A 17,246-nucleotide genomic window follows, 5' to 3' on the forward strand; every position below is an offset into this window, starting at 1 on the left:
GACTGAGATTCAAATGTGGTGAAATGACGATAATAAAAGAGTGAAGTCGCCAGTAAGGTCAAGCAAGGAAGGCGCACACCAGATGAACGAAAAGAATGATGAAAAGAAGAATAACAATAAAAGCAAAAATGCCCTCTTCAATATCATTACCTCCTCCGTATCTTTTTCCAAATGGTGGTACCAAAGTCAAGTTGAATCTTGATATTACTTACCTATTGATATTGATGCATCTTTCCACTTCTGCCGACCATTTTCTATTTTTATTCAATGGATTTGCTAATATTTCAACTTCAACTTCTTCTGGTGTGCAGACGAGCGAGCACACATTATTATTAGACCCGCCTTCTATCACCAACACCGCCGAGTTACCTTTTTCAACAGGTTGACGGTTGAAAGTCAAGATCCTGGTTGCGGGGGACTGCAGATTGGTGGTGATGGGGATGGGATACCTTAGGGTTAGGGTGATGGAAGGAAGGAAGGATGGATGGATGGATGGATGGATGGATGGTGATGGTTAAAAAACATCAGAAAAAGATCTAGGTAGTTATTAGTAATGAGTAGGTAGGTACCTAATGTTTCATTCCCTTTTTCCGATTTTACGATTTTCCCATGGGATTTGGATCATTCCATCGATGCCTCCATATTGGCCTCCATCGATGCCTCCAGAACGGCCTCCATATCAGTCGCCATCCATCCGCCATGAAGAATGCCTTGTTTGCTGCACCAAAACTCCTTTGCCCAACAGTCCCCTATACCTTTCTCACGCTACTGCAAGGCAGCACATCTTCGCATTAGAGTTAGTTATTGACGCTTATTACTCGTTCATTGATCCCTCTCTTCCTGCACACAATGTTGGAAGGTTGTAGAGAAGGTACTTGGTGACATTGATGAGGGTACATTGCAGGTGGCAGTGTCGGATGAAATATGCGGAATCGGCAGGAATCGTGCATATCCATCCTATTCTGTACTTATGCTGGGTCTAAAAGGAACATCTCTACACCTGATGAGGGGAGGCGCTACACTTCCTTTATGAGGAAAAGGTTCCAGCGGTTTGCCATCTTCTCGGCAAGGTAATTATTTAATTACTTCCCGCATGTAAAATTGTCTCTTAGCTCGTCTGGGTGGGTTCATCTTGCGCGCCCAATGTGAAATGGGAAATCTGGTTAATCTCGATAACCACCAGTACACTCCTCATGATCCTCAAATACTCTCTTTGAATAATTAATTATCATTGAAGCCACGACAGACAAACGTCTCACTTTAAAACGCCCCTTTACCATACACATACACATACACATACACATACACACACACACACACACATCCTTATAATACTCAGCCTACTCTTACTCCTACTCCTGCATCAAGGTTTCTTCTTTTTCTAGCCCCAGAAGACAACCAGAAGGAAAACCCTATTCCTGGTTTTCCTTCACTTGATACATATATTCTGATACATTCCTTACAACAATGATATTCTCTTGAGACTTTGCGACATTCAAAAACATTATACAATGGCCAAACCTCTCCCAATTCATGCCGACTTGATCGACTGCAACTACGCTGTCGCAGGGCAGTAAGTGTCAAGGTCACATTCGATTTTGTGAGATTCAAAACATTAACCCCCAAACAGTGACGGCACTCTTTCCGATATTGATGGCGAATTGTTTATCAAACCTTGCACCGATACCGAGATCGCATTCTATAACGATACTATAGCAGAGCACCAAGACTTTTACGATTTCATGCCCGAATTTCTGGGAACTTTGCAGCTGGATGAGAACCAGAATAAATCATTCGAGGAAAAGGCTACAGAGTTGATTGCGCAGCATGCCAAACCTGAAGTGTCATACCCTGGCAGGACTAATGGCAAGAGAATTACTACCAATCAAGCCGTGGTTCTGATGAATGCATCGCACGGATTCGTGAAGCCCAATATTCTTGACGTCAAGCTTGGTGTACGACTATGGGCAGATGATGCGCATCAAGAGAAAAAAAAGAGATTTGACAAAGTTACGCAACAAACCACACACAAAGACCTTGGCTTTCGCATCGCAGGTATGAGAGTATGGCAGGGACCCAATGCGAAAGGCGATGATATAGATCAGGATGGCTATAGAATATATAATAAAGATTACGGCAGGTTCGAATTAAATAATAACAACGTTCACGAAGCATTCAAGAATTTCATCTTCACAGAATCAGCTGGTATCGACAACGAGTTAGGAAGATTAATCTCTCAGGCTTTTCTCACGGACTTGAGAAGAATACAGGATGCCTTGGAAAGCCAGGAGAGCAGAATGTACTCTGCTAGTCTTCTCTTCGTTTTTGAGGGCGATGGAAAAGCATTACGCGCCGCAATGGAAGAAGCTAGCAGGACCCCACCTCCAACCACTATGGAACATGCGTCATCATCATCCGGAGAAACTCACTCATCCTTTGAAGATGACGAGGAGGATGAAGATTTAGAAGAGGAATCTTTTCCCAAAATCTATTCTCTAAAAGTCATAGATTTTGCTCATGCTACATGGACTCCTGGCTTAGGACCGGATGAAAACGCTCTTGTGGGAGTACGTAGCGTGGGCGAAATTCTGGAGAAGCTGGCGGAGTAATAATGGATAGAATTATAATAATGTCCAATGGCATATCGAGTACACTATGCTCTAGGAGAGCTGCTGGTGCGCGGGAGTTGTAGGAGTCATGGGCTTGTCAAATGCAAAGTATCTTCATGGAGTTGCTTGGACAGGGCACACATCTATACATGAGCATGGCTGTTTATTAAAATATTAAGATACCCCACTGCGATTGGACATCTAGAAGTCTGCATATGCAAGCGTATGCGTTCATTTTGCTTTCACTTCTCATCTATCCGGGTTAGACACGGTTAATAATATATACTCGACTTTATGGTCCGCGCTCCTCTCGTATCCAGCTTTAAATGTGAGCGCTGCAGTATGATTAATGGTGAAGAATGCGCATCTCAGCTCCATGACGTGAGGTGATAGTGGCTTTGAAAGTGTGCTGTCCATATCGCCAAGCCCAATCTCTGATATACGGTCGTGAAGTACTAATGAGCTGCGGTATGCTTATTTTACCGACTAGCTAGAGAAAGGGCTAGATTGGGAGATGCTGGGCTTTAGACTTCAGAAAGTATTACATAGCAAAGCTGTAGTTGTATGTCAAATATGTGGATGTTTAAAGGTCGCTGAGACGACTTTCTTTGACAGTACCGAGTAGGTGCCCATTTAATCGTTTTAATTTATATCGAGTACCTAACAAGGTACCTCCTATGTATACAAAAATCCACTAAAAATATTTATCTTACCTACTTATATTCAAAGTCAAGTCAAGTCAATGATTTGTTAAATTATCGTGTTTGAAAAATACATAATTTGACATTGACCAGTAAATCCAACCAACTAACAAATTTCACATGGCAAACGCGTCGCGTGAAAGAAAGCACCATATTAGCTCACCATAAGGCTGAGAAACCCCTGCCACGGAAACCTTGATACCCCATATCTTTGAACTGGGAGCTCGACACTACACTCCCGCTCCCTAGCTAAAAAAAAACTTTACCCCATGCTCCACATCTTTCCCACGTAACCATACCTAGACACCATCATGTCGATACCGGGGCTTGGGCAAGCTGTGCATGCTGCTGTGAGTAGTAATTCGTGAATGAAACTCTAATTCCGTTACTCAATTTATTAACTCGTTGTGTAGAGAACTGCAGCACCAGCAGCTGTTGCGCATACGAATATTCATGAGCTTCAAGCTAACTCGGAATGGCGATTTGAAGTTGCGATTGGGGCGAGTATTGAAGTTAAGGTAAGAATTCTATTATATCCAATTCTATTATAGTTATATTCCCAACAATAGAACCTCGATCTAATCACTCACTCAGGTCCTCTCCGGCACCGCAGAAATCTTCGGCACCGAACTCGCCGTCAACCACACCTACACATTCCACGGCACTAAATCCTCCATCTACACCTGGCACGGCTGTCGCCTCGAAGTAAACGGACGATGCGAGGAATACACCGCGGAGGAAACCCCCATGATCTCCTACATCAACACGCATTTCGCGCTGGAGAACCTACGATCCGAAGCTAAGAAAGCAGGACAGGATGGTCCGCGTGTGCTCATCGTCGGGCCTAATAATACGGGCAAGACTAGCTTGGCGAAATTGCTCACCGCGTATGCGATACGTATGGGTCGGCAACCGATCGTCGTGAATACGGATTCGCGCGAGGGAATGCTAAGTATACCGGGGAGTTTGACGGCGGCCGCGTTTAAGAGTATTGTGGATGTGGAGGAGGGGTGGGGGAGTAGTTCGACGAGTGGACCGAGTCCAGTCCCGGTGAAATTGCCGTTGTGTTATTATTATGGACTTCCGAGTCCGGAAGATAATGTGAAGTTGTTTAAGCCGGTGGTCACGAGGCTGGCGTTGGCGGCGACGAGTAGGTTGCAGGATGATCCTGTGTGTAGGGAGACGGGGATGATTATTGATACGCCTGGGGTGATTAGTCAGGGGAAGGGAGGGTATGATTTGATTTCTCATATTGTGTCCGAGTTTGCAGGTGAGTTTGGGGATTTGGGTTTGAGAGGATATTGTGGACTAATGGGATTGACAGTTAATATTATTCTGGTCTTGGGCTCGGAACGTTTACACAGTGAAATGTTGCGGCGATTCTCAACCCAGAAGACTGATAACGGAGAAGCCATTACTCTCGTCAGGCTAGACAAGTCAGGAGGTTGTGTTGATAGAGATGATGCATTCATGCAACAAATGCGCGAAGCAACCATCAAGGAATATTTTTTCGGAGACGCCAAAAGGACCTTGAGTCCGCATACACAACTTGTTAATTTTGATGAGCTTTCGATTTATAAAGTCAAAGAAGGTACGCAATAGTCTTCCCTTTTCTCTCTTCTCATTGTATCTTCAGAACACTAACACTCCACAAGCACACTCAATGCAAAGTGCATTTTTACCCGGAGGAGAAGAAGAGACCGAACCCACACAATATGAAAAAGTAGAGCCAACACCTTCAATGTTGCATTGCATATTCGCGGTCATGCACGCATCGACTCGCGATTCTCAGGATACTATTCGAGATGCGAGTGTTATGGGCTTTGTATACGTAGCAGAAGTCGATGAGAAGAAAAAGAGAATGAAGATTCTGGCACCGCTTAATACGAGAGTCACAGATAGACCATTGATTTGGGGTAGCTGGCCTGAAGCCCCGGTAAACTTGATGGGATAATCAAATAATACACAATATCGCTGAGAAGAAAAGCTCTATTACCCGTTTTTGTGCTGGGTAGTCTGCCATGTGAATGCAAATCGATAGTAAAAAAAAATCCAGCGAAAAAAACTAAAAACATCCTGCCCTCATTACCCGAATTACGCCGTTTCGCATTGGTTTGCGCATTCTCAAACCAACCTGGATATTCCTCATTCCTCATTCATTCTTCATTCTTAATTCATATCACAACATCCCATTCCTCATTTCGCCACTCATCTACCTCCCTCTAATCTCTCGACTGCACCTTGTGATCCCCCCTAACAGCCTCCGCATACGTGGGTGGCACCGCCCCTCCACTACTTCCCTCTCCCCCCCGTCCCTGTTCCTCTCCCGCACTCGCCCACGTCCCATTCTGCTGTTGCTGAACAATCGGCGCTTCCATCGGAGCATTCGTTCCATATCCTTGCTGTTGTCTCTGCGCACCTCTCGAATCCTTGGACACCCGCTGCGTGTGTCCATTGGGACCTTGTACCACGACATATGTTACACGTGCATTTTCGGAATCGGGAATAGCGTCGTAGGAGTCTTGGTCGGGGAATTTGGCAATGATATACCAGGCGTGTAGGAGGCCGGGGAGGAACCCGAGCATGCAGAGGAGAATGTTGATGAGGGAGTCGGCGGAGCAGAGGCCGCGTTTTACCCAGACTAGGGAGAGGGTTAGTGGATGGGATGGTGAGATGATGGAGGGATGGATAGGAGTGAGGGGGATATGGGGTGGGAGGGGAGTGAGTGGGTTGTCATGCGTGGTTGTTGGATTCTTGGGAAAGGGAAAGAGTGCAGAGTTGGGAATATATATGCTTACCTGCGAGAGGGGGAAATAAGATGGCGATTAAGCCGAGGAAGATATCGGATGAGCACATGTTCGATTTGTTTGATATAGGTATGAATATGTGTATTCTGTAGGTTTGAAGGGTTCTTTGATTTTGCAAAGAATGGTCGTTGGTCGAAGGAGCGGCTTTGGATTTATGCGAAATCAAATGTCTCTGTTCGCGGGCGAAGCAGATTCTTGGTTGTGCAGGTGGTTCGTCATCGGAGATCGGCCTTGCGAGTCAAAGGAGGCACCAGGAAATCCTTCTGACCTCTTTGAGATTAGCGTTCATGCAATGATGCAGCCTTGGTCTGCTTATCGATAAGAACAGCGGAAAGTCGGACACAAATATTGCAGCTAGATAATCCTTGTCGCGGTTTAAGTCCAGACATTTGATGATTAAAAAAGTTCGAGATTTGATCTGTTACGCTTTACACTTGCACATATAATTTACGAACGACAAATATGCCGGGAAATAATAGGGATATCGATATGGAGGAAGAGGATGATCCAATAGTCAGCTCTTATGATATTTTCATTAAACCTCATATTTCTGAAGGCCGAGAAATTTATGTATTGCAATTCCCCAATCGCGATATTGAGCAACGATATGCTGGGTCAAATGATGCTCAACCTCTCAAGTTTCGAACGAAACCAAAGGCCGGTATGGTCGAAATGGATGTTCCAATCGATGCGCGCAGGAATTATGATAAGGATAAGGGTGTGAAATGGGGAGATGCGATTAAGAAGAGTCAAATGGTTAAGGGTGGAGGAAGTCATGGTTTACCAGGTGGTTTTGGAATTGGGGGAGCACAACCAACTGGCAGAGGAAGAGGACGGGCACAAGAGCTTGATCCGGAGAAAGTAATGGCGGATTTCGAAGGTGCTATCCGGGCGGAGCAAGTTTTGGTGAAGCAAACTCTTGGAGGTCAAATCATTCCCGTCGATCAAAATAGTCCCCAATACTTTTTAGGCGCTTTTCAGAGTGGTAATTGGAGATGCTTTTTTTCTTCTTCATTCTTGGGCAAGATGCTAATTCAATCTAGATAAACTTCATCTCACTCCAATTGACCACATGGTACAAATGAGGCCTCAATTTCATCATATCGACGCACATGTAGAACAGGAAAAGCAAAACCGACCTCGCGAAGGACCGGCACCAAAGGCTACCGAAGCTCGAGCTATTCATATGACGGTTAAGTCAAGTATTGATGGAGAAGAAGATGGAAGTGATAATATTGGGGTACGAATCGCTGCTGCGCAACAAGAGCAATGGGTAAAGCACCGATATGTCGACGAGGATCATCAATCTGCTTGGGAATGCTATCATGAAAACATGTTTATCTATCCTGAACCAGATGAGAAAGGAGAAGAGCAAGAACTGTCGACAGATGTGGTCCCAAAGTTGACTACTGGCATAGATGATATGGCATATATGGATACAATCAGTGCGCCAAATAATGCTGCGAAAATGTCAAGGGCTAAGGTGGATGCGCAAACGATTGATTTGGATGCAGATGATGATGAATAAATAAAATTGTATGATATGGGTTCATTCTCTGGCGTATAAAATCAAAAAAGATACCCCGCACATGTCCTTGGTAGACGAGATACTAGGTAGACAATTGAACATACTTCAGCAGAACAATTTTATGTTTGTATACTTCATTTGAAATGGAATGAATAGATTTTGATTATATATAATGGAGTATCTTTCTTCGTATTTCATCAAGAAATCTATTCTGGCTAGGTATCAATCGACGCACTCTACTTGAGGCTTGATGTATCTTAAATCCGAATACAGGCAGGCGATAACGATAAAAAAGTTCCGGCGTCATTCATTATCAACCATAGCTCGGCCGATAGGTAGCTTTACTTGCTTGCTATCCTAAGCTCGCCATCCCACCAAACAAACCATTTTTACCGCACTTTCTTCCACGCAACTTCCAGATTCAAAATGGCATATCTGGCCCCAATACATAGACCAAGTAGTGTACGACTTACACTGCGATTGAATCTTTTAGATCATAGAGAGGAATGTCTGGTACTTGCGTAAGTAGCAATCTATACAAGATTCCATGATTCAAATGCATAACTCAATGGAATACTGACTTCGTCACAGGAAAGCAAATCGATTGGAAATATGGAGGGCCACAGAAGAAGGTCTCACGATGGCATATTCAAAGTCTATATATGGCCGCATATCCATGCTGCAAAAGATCCAACCAGCGGGATCCAAAACCGATCATCTCTTCGTCGGGACCGTTCGAGCACAATACTTTACCGTGATGTGGAATCCCAAGACCCATAAACTGGATACCATGCAATCGTTCGTCGATATCTCTCAAGAACACATGCGGGATTCGGAAAGTAGGGATCGATGTCTTGTGGATCCGACGGGGCGATTATTAGTTATGGAATTGTATGAGGGAGTACTCAATTTGGTGAAGATTGTAAAGCCGAGAGGAGGCAAGACGGATTACTTAGAGAACCCGGAGCAAGTGAGGATTTCGGAGATGAAGGTTCGGGCAAGTGCGTTTTTGTATACGGATACTAAACAGCCGAAATTGGCTTTGTTGTATCAGGATGCGAGGGAGAACGTGAAATTGGCGACATATAGGATGATGGATGATAAGGGGCAGCTTGTTTTGCAGTTTGATCCGAAGAAGGATAGGGAGAATGATGTGGATGATTTGTGTGTTGGTGCTATGCATATCATACCGGTTCCGAAGGCGAGGGATGAGGCGAGCAAGAGGTATATTGTTAGGAACGCTACGATGGCGAAGGCTAATCTAGGAGGCCTGGTCGTCTTGGGGGAAACGAAGCTTACATATCTGGATGACGAAAGTAAAGCTATTGTCGAATATGCGTTGGATGAAGCTGTGTTATGGGCGGCGTGGGAACCGATAGATGAGAAAAATTATCTACTGGGGGATGATTATGGCTTTTTATACATTTTAACAATACTGGTCGATGGTGCTACGGTTACTGGACTACAAGTTATGAAATTGGGTCAGGTATCTAAGCCTACGTCTCTGGAGAACTTGGGGAATGGAATCTTCTATATTGCTTCCCATGAAGCGGACAATCAGGTTGTTCAAATAGATTTGGAGAGTCCAGAACATGGTGTTGTATTGTTACAGACACTGCCGAATATTGCTCCGATACTTGATTTCACGGTCATGGATATGGGTGGGCGAGAGGGTGAAACCCAATTGAATGAATATTCTTCAGGTCAGGCTCGATTAGTGACGGGCAGTGGAGGATTTGAGGGAGGAAGTTTGAGGAGTGTTCGGAGTGGAGTTGGACTTGATGATACTGCAATACTTGCGGAAATGGAGGGTATCCGCAAGGTCTTCGCGTTACATTCTGGTCCAAGTCTACCGAATGATACTCTTGTAGTGTCATTTTCTACAGAGACTCGATTCTTTAAGTTTGATACACAAGGAGATATTGAAGAAGTGGAGACTATTAAGAATTTGTGTTCTACTTCCGAAACCTTACTAACTTATAACCTTGATGAAGGCTGTGTACTACAAGTCACACAAAATGAGGTAGCAATACATGGCAAATCTCTCGGTCATCGATGGCAACCTCCTGACGGACAAATAATCACGGCAGCTTCAGGGAACCAGAACTATATTTTACTTTCATCTAATGGACGTACTTTGATCACTTTATCTATTCAACAGAATTTAGCAGAGGTCGCATTCCAGGAGCTTGGAGATGATCAAGTAGCTTGCATACATGTACCGCAAGTATTGGGTGATATAGGTATCATTGGATTATGGAAGTCGGGATCGGTATCTCTACTTGATCTCGCGACTCTCAAAACTATCGTATCCGAGGATTTACGACGAGCTGATGGTGCTTCCATACCCAGAGATATTGCTCTCACTCAAATTTTACCTCCAGAACTCTCAGGTCCAACGTTGTTTGTTAGTATGGAGGATGGTATTGTGTTGAGCTTCAATGTCGACAAGACAGATTGTTCACTTTCGGGACGAAAAAGTATTGTCCTTGGAACACAACAGGCGCAACTCCAGATTTTGCCACGGGATAATACAACTTTTAATATTTTTGCAACATGCGAGCATCCTAGCTTGATATATGGTTCTGAAGGTAGAACTGTGTATTCGGCCGTTACAGCTGAAGACGCAATCGCAGTATGTTCACTTAACAGTGTCGCGTATCCAGATTCAGTAGTTGTGGCTACAACAAATGAACTCAAGCTCGCAGTCATTGACAATGAAAGGAGAACACATGTCAGAACTCTACCGATTGGTGAAACTGTAAGGAGGGTGGCATATTCAGCTAAAGAGAAATCGTTTGCGATTGGAGCTATCAAACGTGAGTTGACAAAGGGACAAGAAGTTGTCACGACTTCTTTTAGACTTGTCGACGAGGTTGTTTTTGGTGAGCTAGGAGAGCCATACTATTTACCACCGAATAATGAGATTATCGAGACTGTTATACGAGCGGAACTTCCAACAAGACATGGCAGTGGCGGATTAGTCGAGCGCTTCCTTGTCGGTACAAGTTTTCTTCATGAGGAGGAAGCGAATGTTCGTGGTCGTCTTCTAATTTTTGGTGTCAATGCCGACAGAGCGCCATATATAATTGCTTCTCACAATATCAAAGGTTCCTGTCGATGTATTGGTGTACTCGATGGTAAAATCGTAGCGGCACTCAATAAAACAGTCGTGATGTACGACTATGAGGAAACCTCCACAACCTGCGCCAAGCTTAATAAACTAGCAACATATCGATGTTCAACTTGTCCAATCGATATCGATATTACAGATAATATAATAGCGGTAGCCGATATTATGAAATCGGTTGCGCTGGTCGAATATACACCTGGGACTGGTGGTCTTCCAGATAAACTTGAGGAGGTGGCAAGACATGCACAACAAGTCTTCTCAACGAGTGTTGCAGAGGTAGATACAAATACGTATTTGGAAACAGATCATGATGGGAATTTGATTTTGTTGAAGAGGAATCGAGAGGGTGTTACGAGAGAAGATAAATCTAGAATGGAAGTTACTTGTGAAATGAATCTTGGAGAGATGGTCAATAGGGTTAAGAGAATCAATGTGGAAACATCGAAAGATGCTCTGTTGATTCCGAGAGCTTTCCTCGGCACGGTATGTCCCCCCTTCCTCATATTTCCAACCAATTAATTCCTGATACTAACAACCCCTAGACCGAAGGATCAATCTACCTCTTCTCTCTCATCCCTCCACAAAACCAAGATCTATTAATGCGTCTCCAAACCCGTCTCGCATCTCTTCCTTCCGCCTCTTCCCTCGAAGAATCCTCAGACTCAACATCCCCTCAGCAAATTGAACTTTCGCCCGGTAACCTCGATTTCAATAAATACCGTTCCTACATATCCGCTACGCGGGAAACGAGCGAACCTTTCAGATTTGTAGACGGGGAGTTGATAGAAATTTTTTTGGATTTGGAGGGTGAGGTGCAGGAACTTGTGGCGGAGGGCTTGGGTGTCAAAGCGGAGGATTTGAGAGGAGTTGTGGAGGGATTGAGGAGGTTGCATTAGAGGGCGTTGTGAAGGAGGAGGGGAAGCGAGAATGGGTGAGAAATTGAGCTTTTGGTGGATGTCTAGGATGGGGATGGAGATGGGGATATTCTCGGTGGGATGGATGTAGGAATCAGATAAGTAGGTAAGTAGAGTGAAGCTATTTAATGGCAAGGTAAAGAAAAATAAAAGGCCAGAGAACAGGCTTTCTACACGCATTGAAAATGAATAAGGTTATCAATCATGACAAGGAGGGTAGCTATTGCTGTATAGTATGCACCAAGGTATAGATGATAGATTTGCATAGATTCATCTAGAGGACGGGGAAATAAGAATACAAATTGTGCTCTGTGATTTCTATCGATGACATGGCTGCTGAGGTAAAGTGAAAGAGAAGTCATTCCACGCGATACATCTTCTTCGAGTTATCTGGGCGATGGAACTGCAAGACGATTAGTTAACTCATCAGTTTGGGGGGTAATACCAATCTAGTGTACGAGTGTCTTCAAGAGATATGGCCCTCGACCTTTAAGATTGGGGCTATACGCCGAATGATTATCAAGCAATACGATGCGTGACTTTAAATTTTACCAAGTCACCAGCCAAGTTCACACATAGCACGTCCAGAACACTTCTTGTAGAATATCTTCATTTTCATTTATTCGATTTCGTGATATGATCAACTCGAGCCGCTGAGATATCTATAAACAACAGAAAAGTCCTTGCCCTTACAATTCTCCTGTCGTTCCACAGTTTCATAAACCTCTTGAGCTCTGTTACCAAGCTCAAGTTTGGCCTGAACTTCTTCTGCAGCTTTTAATGCAAGTCCTAGATCTTTCTTCATGAGACTTATGCCAAAACCTCCACTGTAATCTCGCTCAGCTGGTGCACCAGCTACAACACCCTTGACTGGATTGTTAAGTTCACTTGGCCAACATTTGCCGGTACTACTGTTGATCAAGTTACCTAAAACTCGTGGATCGAGACCCCACATTATACCTAAATTCATGGCTTCAGCTGTTGCAATGTTATTGATCGCCAGAAGGTAGTTGTTGGCAAGCTTTCCGGAAAGACCTGCACCTTGACCTCCGCAATGTAACACCCTCTTTCCCATCATTGTGAGTATGGGGGTCACGCGATCAACTAGATCATCCGAAGACCCAAGCATGAAGGTCAAAGTTCCGGCAGTTGCGCCAACAACACCTCCTGACATCGGCGCATCGACGAATCGACCTTGTTGAGTAGTATGAACTGCCCTAGCAACATCTCTAGAAAATGTTGGATCAATTGTGGAACAATCAATGAAAAGACGATCAGAATTGGCGACTGCAGATGTAGAAAGTGGAGGTTTGAGTATTTGACTAAAGACATTCTTTACATGTGCTGGTTCTGGTAAAACAGTAATGGTAGTTTCCTGTAAATAGTGTCTATTAGCAACTGAAACAGATATTTTTTCAGATAAATTAGGCAGTTGATTGAAATAAAATCAGAGGATTGGCTTTGTTGTATAATATAAAAATCATTAGAAGATCAACCAAGACGGTTGACCCCAACTTAGATCATTCATGGAACAAACTCATCACATAAAACGGAAGAAGGATTATGATTCCGATTGACACAGAAATATGGTGGGATAACTTACAGAATTTTCGGCAGCTTCTCTGACGTTGCTTGCAGCCTCGACAATAGCTCCACTCCCAAGAGCTTTTGTGTCTTTTGTGAACCTCTCCACTGCTTCAGTATTGATATCATAGACTCGGATCGTGTCGGCTGGAGGTAATTTGGCTTGAAGGTTTCTCGCCATATTGTATCCTGTCTAAGATTAGCGATTGATCTCTTTTTTTCGCAGATTCAAAGTAACGTACCCATTTGACCGAGACCTATAAACCCCCATTGCTTTTGTCTTCCCACTGATGAGGAGAATTTCCTTTGCTGAACAGATCGGGATAAGGACCGCACAAATGGCGCCGTTGTCCTCACGTTTGCCCTCATCTTCACAATCCAATTCACGTTGTTGAAAAGTCAATTGAAAAGAAGAAGTGGGACTTTTAATAACAAACAGATGGTAGAAGCGGATAGATTGCGTACGAGCAACCGTAAAAGTTAACGAATGAACGCATGCGGGGTGCTCCCTCAGGTGATGTTTAGTTGAATGGGGAAGGAAGCATGGAGCATGTGGGGAAATTAGTCTCATTGCGCTGCCCGAGGCTGCTCTGCGTTCTGAATCCTTGAAGCGTTCCCCCGATATCCGACAACAGCCGACAAGATCAGCAGTTTTGCTATCAATGCATGATAGGAAATACCTCACATGAGGTTGAACCTTGGAAGTTCCATGCTTGCTAACCAATGCTGCTGATTGTGAGATTAGTTCAAGGAATGAATGTGTAGCAAAAGAATTGATGATTGATGATTGATTTCTCCATGCTTCGTGCTTTTGTAGAGGATCCAATGAATAAAAATGGGAGAAATTTAGAAGAAGTATGGGAATAAAATTAAAAAAAGAATTGCAGAAAAGTTTGGAGAAAAATGGGAATTGTATGCTTAGTCATTTGATAAGCGAAATAGCTCACCCCTGTCAAACGAAAAGCACTCATAAGAAGCGTTGAGAAGAAGTCTCAAGGAAGTCCCATCAAAATCCATTCCATGATCCATCAACTCGCACACTTCAGTGATGAGGATCCGTGGTTTCTAAATCAACGCCAGCGCGTCATCAAACAATCACGATGATAGAATGAGAATTTCGATCGTCATCATTACTGCTACATTTAGATCTCCTCAAATTCGGCTCAGGTAATGCGGGGTTAGGAGGTTCTGAACTCAATATCCAGGCATATGTTAGACGAAAAATCCCACATATCAAACTTGTATACCTGCACATATGCTTCGGGCTGTTCTTCGGTTCACAACTGAGGTCGACGATCAAGTAGTTCTTCGTGCCTATATATATGCTGTAATTACTGAGGGTGGGTTCCACTTTGATACACGATTAGATTCATCCGTTGTGAAAGAGCCATTGAACATATGAACCATAGTAAAACACGTGGTTCAATGGAGTGATTATAGTAATATAATTAATCTGTACCTATCCCTGACCAAAAGACTGACTCGCTATGCTACAAACGATTGTCAAGAGCACCGAGAAGTAGCTCATTCTGGCTGCCATGCTATTCTATGACCGAATCCTGTATAATATCCAAAATCCTGACCCAAGCCCGAATCCATATCCGAACTACCGCCCGGAGAAAAATACAAGAGTCCTCACATCTATCCCGTCTATACACAATCACCTACCTCTTCTTTCCTCTTCCGCCTTCGACCACTGCTTCCAATGCTCCTGCAGCCCGTCTCTCCCTCCTCCTGAACTCCCCATTGAACATTTCCGGCAATATCATCTTCGCATTTGCATGTTCTTTAGCAAAACCCACCTCTGCGGAATTTCCAAATTTCGCTCTGGTTACCCTAACAGCCTCTTCCAACATCTCTGTTCCCACACCCGTACCTCTATACCTTACTCTTGTAGTCCAAGCCCTGATGACACCTTTCCCTCCCTTCTTGCCACTTTTTCCTTTCCTTGGCGATCCATTTACATGAGGGGCTCGTTCAATGCGCAATATAAGTGCTCCAATGAGTTCTTCCCCATATCGAGATCCAATAATAACATCTTCCTCTCCTTCATCATTTTTGGCAAAACTCCAATTGAATTCCTCGGCCGTGTGTAAAAATCCTGCGGTAGCAGCTCGAACTGCTACCAAACATGCCATTGTCACTCCTGCTAGTGTGGTTCCAAGTAATCCCAAGTCGCTGGTGTCTGTGTATTGCCATTTTGTAACAATCCCAATTATCAATGCGTACAGGGTAAGAGTAAGAGGATGGAAAATTATTGCTTGGGCAGCGATTTGCCGTTGTTGGGCAATAGAATCTGCAACTAATTTTAGAGCTTTCGTTTTATCCTCTGCGGTGTCTAATGCTGTAGTTGTGAGAGAGGGAATGCCGTCAAGCGGATCGGGAACAATGGTATCATCATCGATATTGGAAGACATAGTTGCGAGAGATGATGGTCGAATTAGTGGAAGGTTGGGAGAAAACGATGCGCTCAGAATTGGAGTCGAGGTTGTAGAATTGAGTGTTGATGGTGGCAGAACCAGATTTGCTCGAAGGAAAGTAAAGAAAGCTGGTGGGGATGTATTGTTAGCAGAGCTTGACGAGAATTTTTGCAAGTTGGTGTTGAATGATAAATTGTCCACGTTTGCGAAAATAAAGTATTTTAACATGCGAAGATTCTCTTCTCACTCACAATTGAGAAATTGAGGGATAAAATCCACAAAATAACGAAGGTTAATATAAATTGGATTGGTTGAAATTGCTTCCCACCTGCTCAGACTGAAAGTTTCACAGAAACCCTTTTCAACACTTTTTGTCTTCCAAAAACCACAAACTTTTTTCGTACAAAGAGAACCGGCGACTCAACATAAAAAAGGACACAAAAGGAATACTTCTGCAAAGAAAATATATAAATGAAGAAACTCACCAGCACTAGCTAGAAATCCAGGGACAGCATTCATTTTATCCACCACAATATTGGCAGTAGTAGTAGTACTATTCAATGTCGTACCGCCACCATATTGCGACCTTCTCAAATCCAATCCCCGGGGAATAGACGCAGGCACGTGTCTAGGCATTTTCCCTAAAAAAAGTAACTGTTACCAAATAACTCAACCACTTTCGGTTTCTCTGTCCAATTTCCGATACCATTCGCGTGAGGATGGATAATTTATTGAATGGGATCAAAACTCAAGGTTCTTGATCTTTTATATGGGATTCTGGGATACTTACTGACGTATAAACTCTGCACGTGGGGGGGTCCCAGTTTAATTGGTGAGGAGCTTGTTCATCTTCTTATCGATATGCCAAGCTTAAAGTTTGATGGGCATCAAGGATTGATTTGGAACCAAGACATGGGACATCTAGACACAAGCCATGTTAAATCGTTTTGAGTGGATGAAGATAGGGCTTAGTAGGCGAGGGGATGAAGCGGGAGGGGGGGGAGGTGGGATAACATCCAGACTCGTCAACTGGTGTATATGATGGTAGGCGATTTGATGGTTGATGGCTCGTTGGCTGATGGCAGTTTGCTCTCCGACTTTGAGTTTGGGCTTTTGGCTTATCTTCAATGATAGCAATGGAGGTAAGTGAGTCGTGACTGATTGCGATATTGATGCCCGGTGGGTGGGCAGTGGGTAGGCAGATGTTGTCTAAGTATCGGTATCCAATCAGTCTCGCTACCAGCTCTCGGGATCTTTTTATGGATAGGAAAGATTACTCGTCCGTGTGACCAAATCTATCAGACAATCGTTGCCCATACTGGCGTGTTCCATCAGCTCTGTTTCCAAGGTCCTTTTCACTTATATCTGAACTAATGCGCGGTAGTAGGAACTTGGTGTGTAAAGAAAAACCACTCGGATATGCAAGCTTCATCTCACTACCAATGATAGATGACTTCGACGAATATCCTAGATATCAGTCACAATATCCCTGAAGTCTCGATGCTGATGAGTTAAAGTCTTTGTCAGGATTCTGCATCCGTATATTACGT

The 17,246-nt window shown here is 43.8% G+C and overlaps 7 protein-coding genes across 7 annotated transcripts; 4 read left to right on the forward strand and 3 right to left on the reverse strand.

The window, feature by feature from the left end:
* The first annotated feature begins 1,277 nt into the window (after nucleotides 1-1,277).
* Nucleotides 1,278-3,179, forward strand: EAF01_006486 (uncharacterized protein). Its single transcript, XM_038914740.1, has 2 exons — nucleotides 1,278-1,573; nucleotides 1,631-3,179. Exons 1-2 carry the CDS (start codon nucleotides 1,512-1,514, stop codon nucleotides 2,607-2,609), a joined length of 1,041 nt encoding a protein of 346 aa, XP_038769695.1. The 5' UTR covers nucleotides 1,278-1,511; the 3' UTR covers nucleotides 2,610-3,179.
* A 442-nt stretch (nucleotides 3,180-3,621) lies between these two features.
* EAF01_006487 (uncharacterized protein) lies at nucleotides 3,622-5,264 on the forward strand (the record flags this gene model as incomplete). Its single annotated transcript, XM_038914741.1, has 5 exons — nucleotides 3,622-3,660; nucleotides 3,724-3,828; nucleotides 3,905-4,580; nucleotides 4,635-4,901; nucleotides 4,966-5,264. The coding sequence occupies 5 exons, from the start codon at nucleotides 3,622-3,624 to the stop codon at nucleotides 5,262-5,264; spliced, it is 1,386 nt and encodes a 461-aa protein (XP_038769696.1).
* A 268-nt stretch (nucleotides 5,265-5,532) lies between these two features.
* Nucleotides 5,533-6,166, reverse strand: EAF01_006488 (uncharacterized protein; the record flags this gene model as incomplete). The annotated part of the gene is made up of 2 exons (XM_038914742.1): nucleotides 5,533-5,951; nucleotides 6,109-6,166. The coding sequence occupies 2 exons, from the start codon at nucleotides 6,164-6,166 to the stop codon at nucleotides 5,533-5,535; spliced, it is 477 nt and encodes a 158-aa protein (XP_038769697.1).
* A 413-nt stretch (nucleotides 6,167-6,579) lies between these two features.
* Nucleotides 6,580-7,645, forward strand: EAF01_006489 (uncharacterized protein; the record flags this gene model as incomplete). Its single annotated transcript, XM_038914743.1, has 2 exons — nucleotides 6,580-7,102; nucleotides 7,161-7,645. 2 exons carry the CDS (start codon nucleotides 6,580-6,582, stop codon nucleotides 7,643-7,645), a joined length of 1,008 nt encoding a protein of 335 aa, XP_038769698.1.
* A 426-nt stretch (nucleotides 7,646-8,071) lies between these two features.
* EAF01_006490 (uncharacterized protein) lies at nucleotides 8,072-11,674 on the forward strand (the record flags this gene model as incomplete). Its single annotated transcript, XM_038914744.1, has 3 exons — nucleotides 8,072-8,166; nucleotides 8,237-11,261; nucleotides 11,321-11,674. 3 exons carry the CDS (start codon nucleotides 8,072-8,074, stop codon nucleotides 11,672-11,674), a joined length of 3,474 nt encoding a protein of 1,157 aa, XP_038769699.1.
* A 611-nt stretch (nucleotides 11,675-12,285) lies between these two features.
* On the reverse strand, nucleotides 12,286-14,103 carry EAF01_006491 (uncharacterized protein). The gene is made up of 3 exons (XM_038914745.1): nucleotides 13,519-14,103; nucleotides 13,296-13,465; nucleotides 12,286-13,067 (listed from the first exon to the last, which is right to left on the reverse strand). Exons 1-3 carry the CDS (start codon nucleotides 13,643-13,645, stop codon nucleotides 12,333-12,335), a joined length of 1,032 nt encoding a protein of 343 aa, XP_038769700.1. The 5' UTR covers nucleotides 13,646-14,103; the 3' UTR covers nucleotides 12,286-12,332.
* Nucleotides 14,104-14,940: 837 nt separating this feature from the next.
* On the reverse strand, nucleotides 14,941-16,332 carry EAF01_006492 (uncharacterized protein; the record flags this gene model as incomplete). Its single annotated transcript, XM_038914746.1, has 2 exons — nucleotides 14,941-15,824; nucleotides 16,182-16,332. The coding sequence occupies 2 exons, from the start codon at nucleotides 16,330-16,332 to the stop codon at nucleotides 14,941-14,943; spliced, it is 1,035 nt and encodes a 344-aa protein (XP_038769701.1).
* Nucleotides 16,333-17,246: the final 914 nt, after the last annotated feature.

Source organism: Botrytis porri, assembly GCF_014898465.1.
Source record: "Botrytis porri strain MUCL 3234 chromosome Unknown BPOR_008, whole genome shotgun sequence".
NCBI lineage: Eukaryota > Fungi > Ascomycota > Leotiomycetes > Helotiales > Sclerotiniaceae > Botrytis > Botrytis porri.

Coding starts and splice junctions, on each gene's coding strand:
- EAF01_006491 (XM_038914745.1), bottom strand. CDS start 13,645: ATGAGGGCAAACGTGAGGACAACGGCGCCATTTGTGCGGTCCTTATCC. Junction 13,466..13,518: donor TATAGGTCTCGGTCAAATGG/GTACGTTACTTT, acceptor AATCTTAGACAG/GATACAATATGGCGAGAAAC. Junction 13,068..13,295: donor GAGAAGCTGCCGAAAATTCT/GTAAGTTATCCC, acceptor CACTATTTACAG/GAAACTACCATTACTGTTTT.
- EAF01_006486 (XM_038914740.1), top strand. CDS start 1,512: ATGGCCAAACCTCTCCCAATTCATGCCGACTTGATCGACTGCAACTAC. Junction 1,574..1,630: donor AACTACGCTGTCGCAGGGCA/GTAAGTGTCAAG, acceptor ACCCCCAAACAG/TGACGGCACTCTTTCCGATA.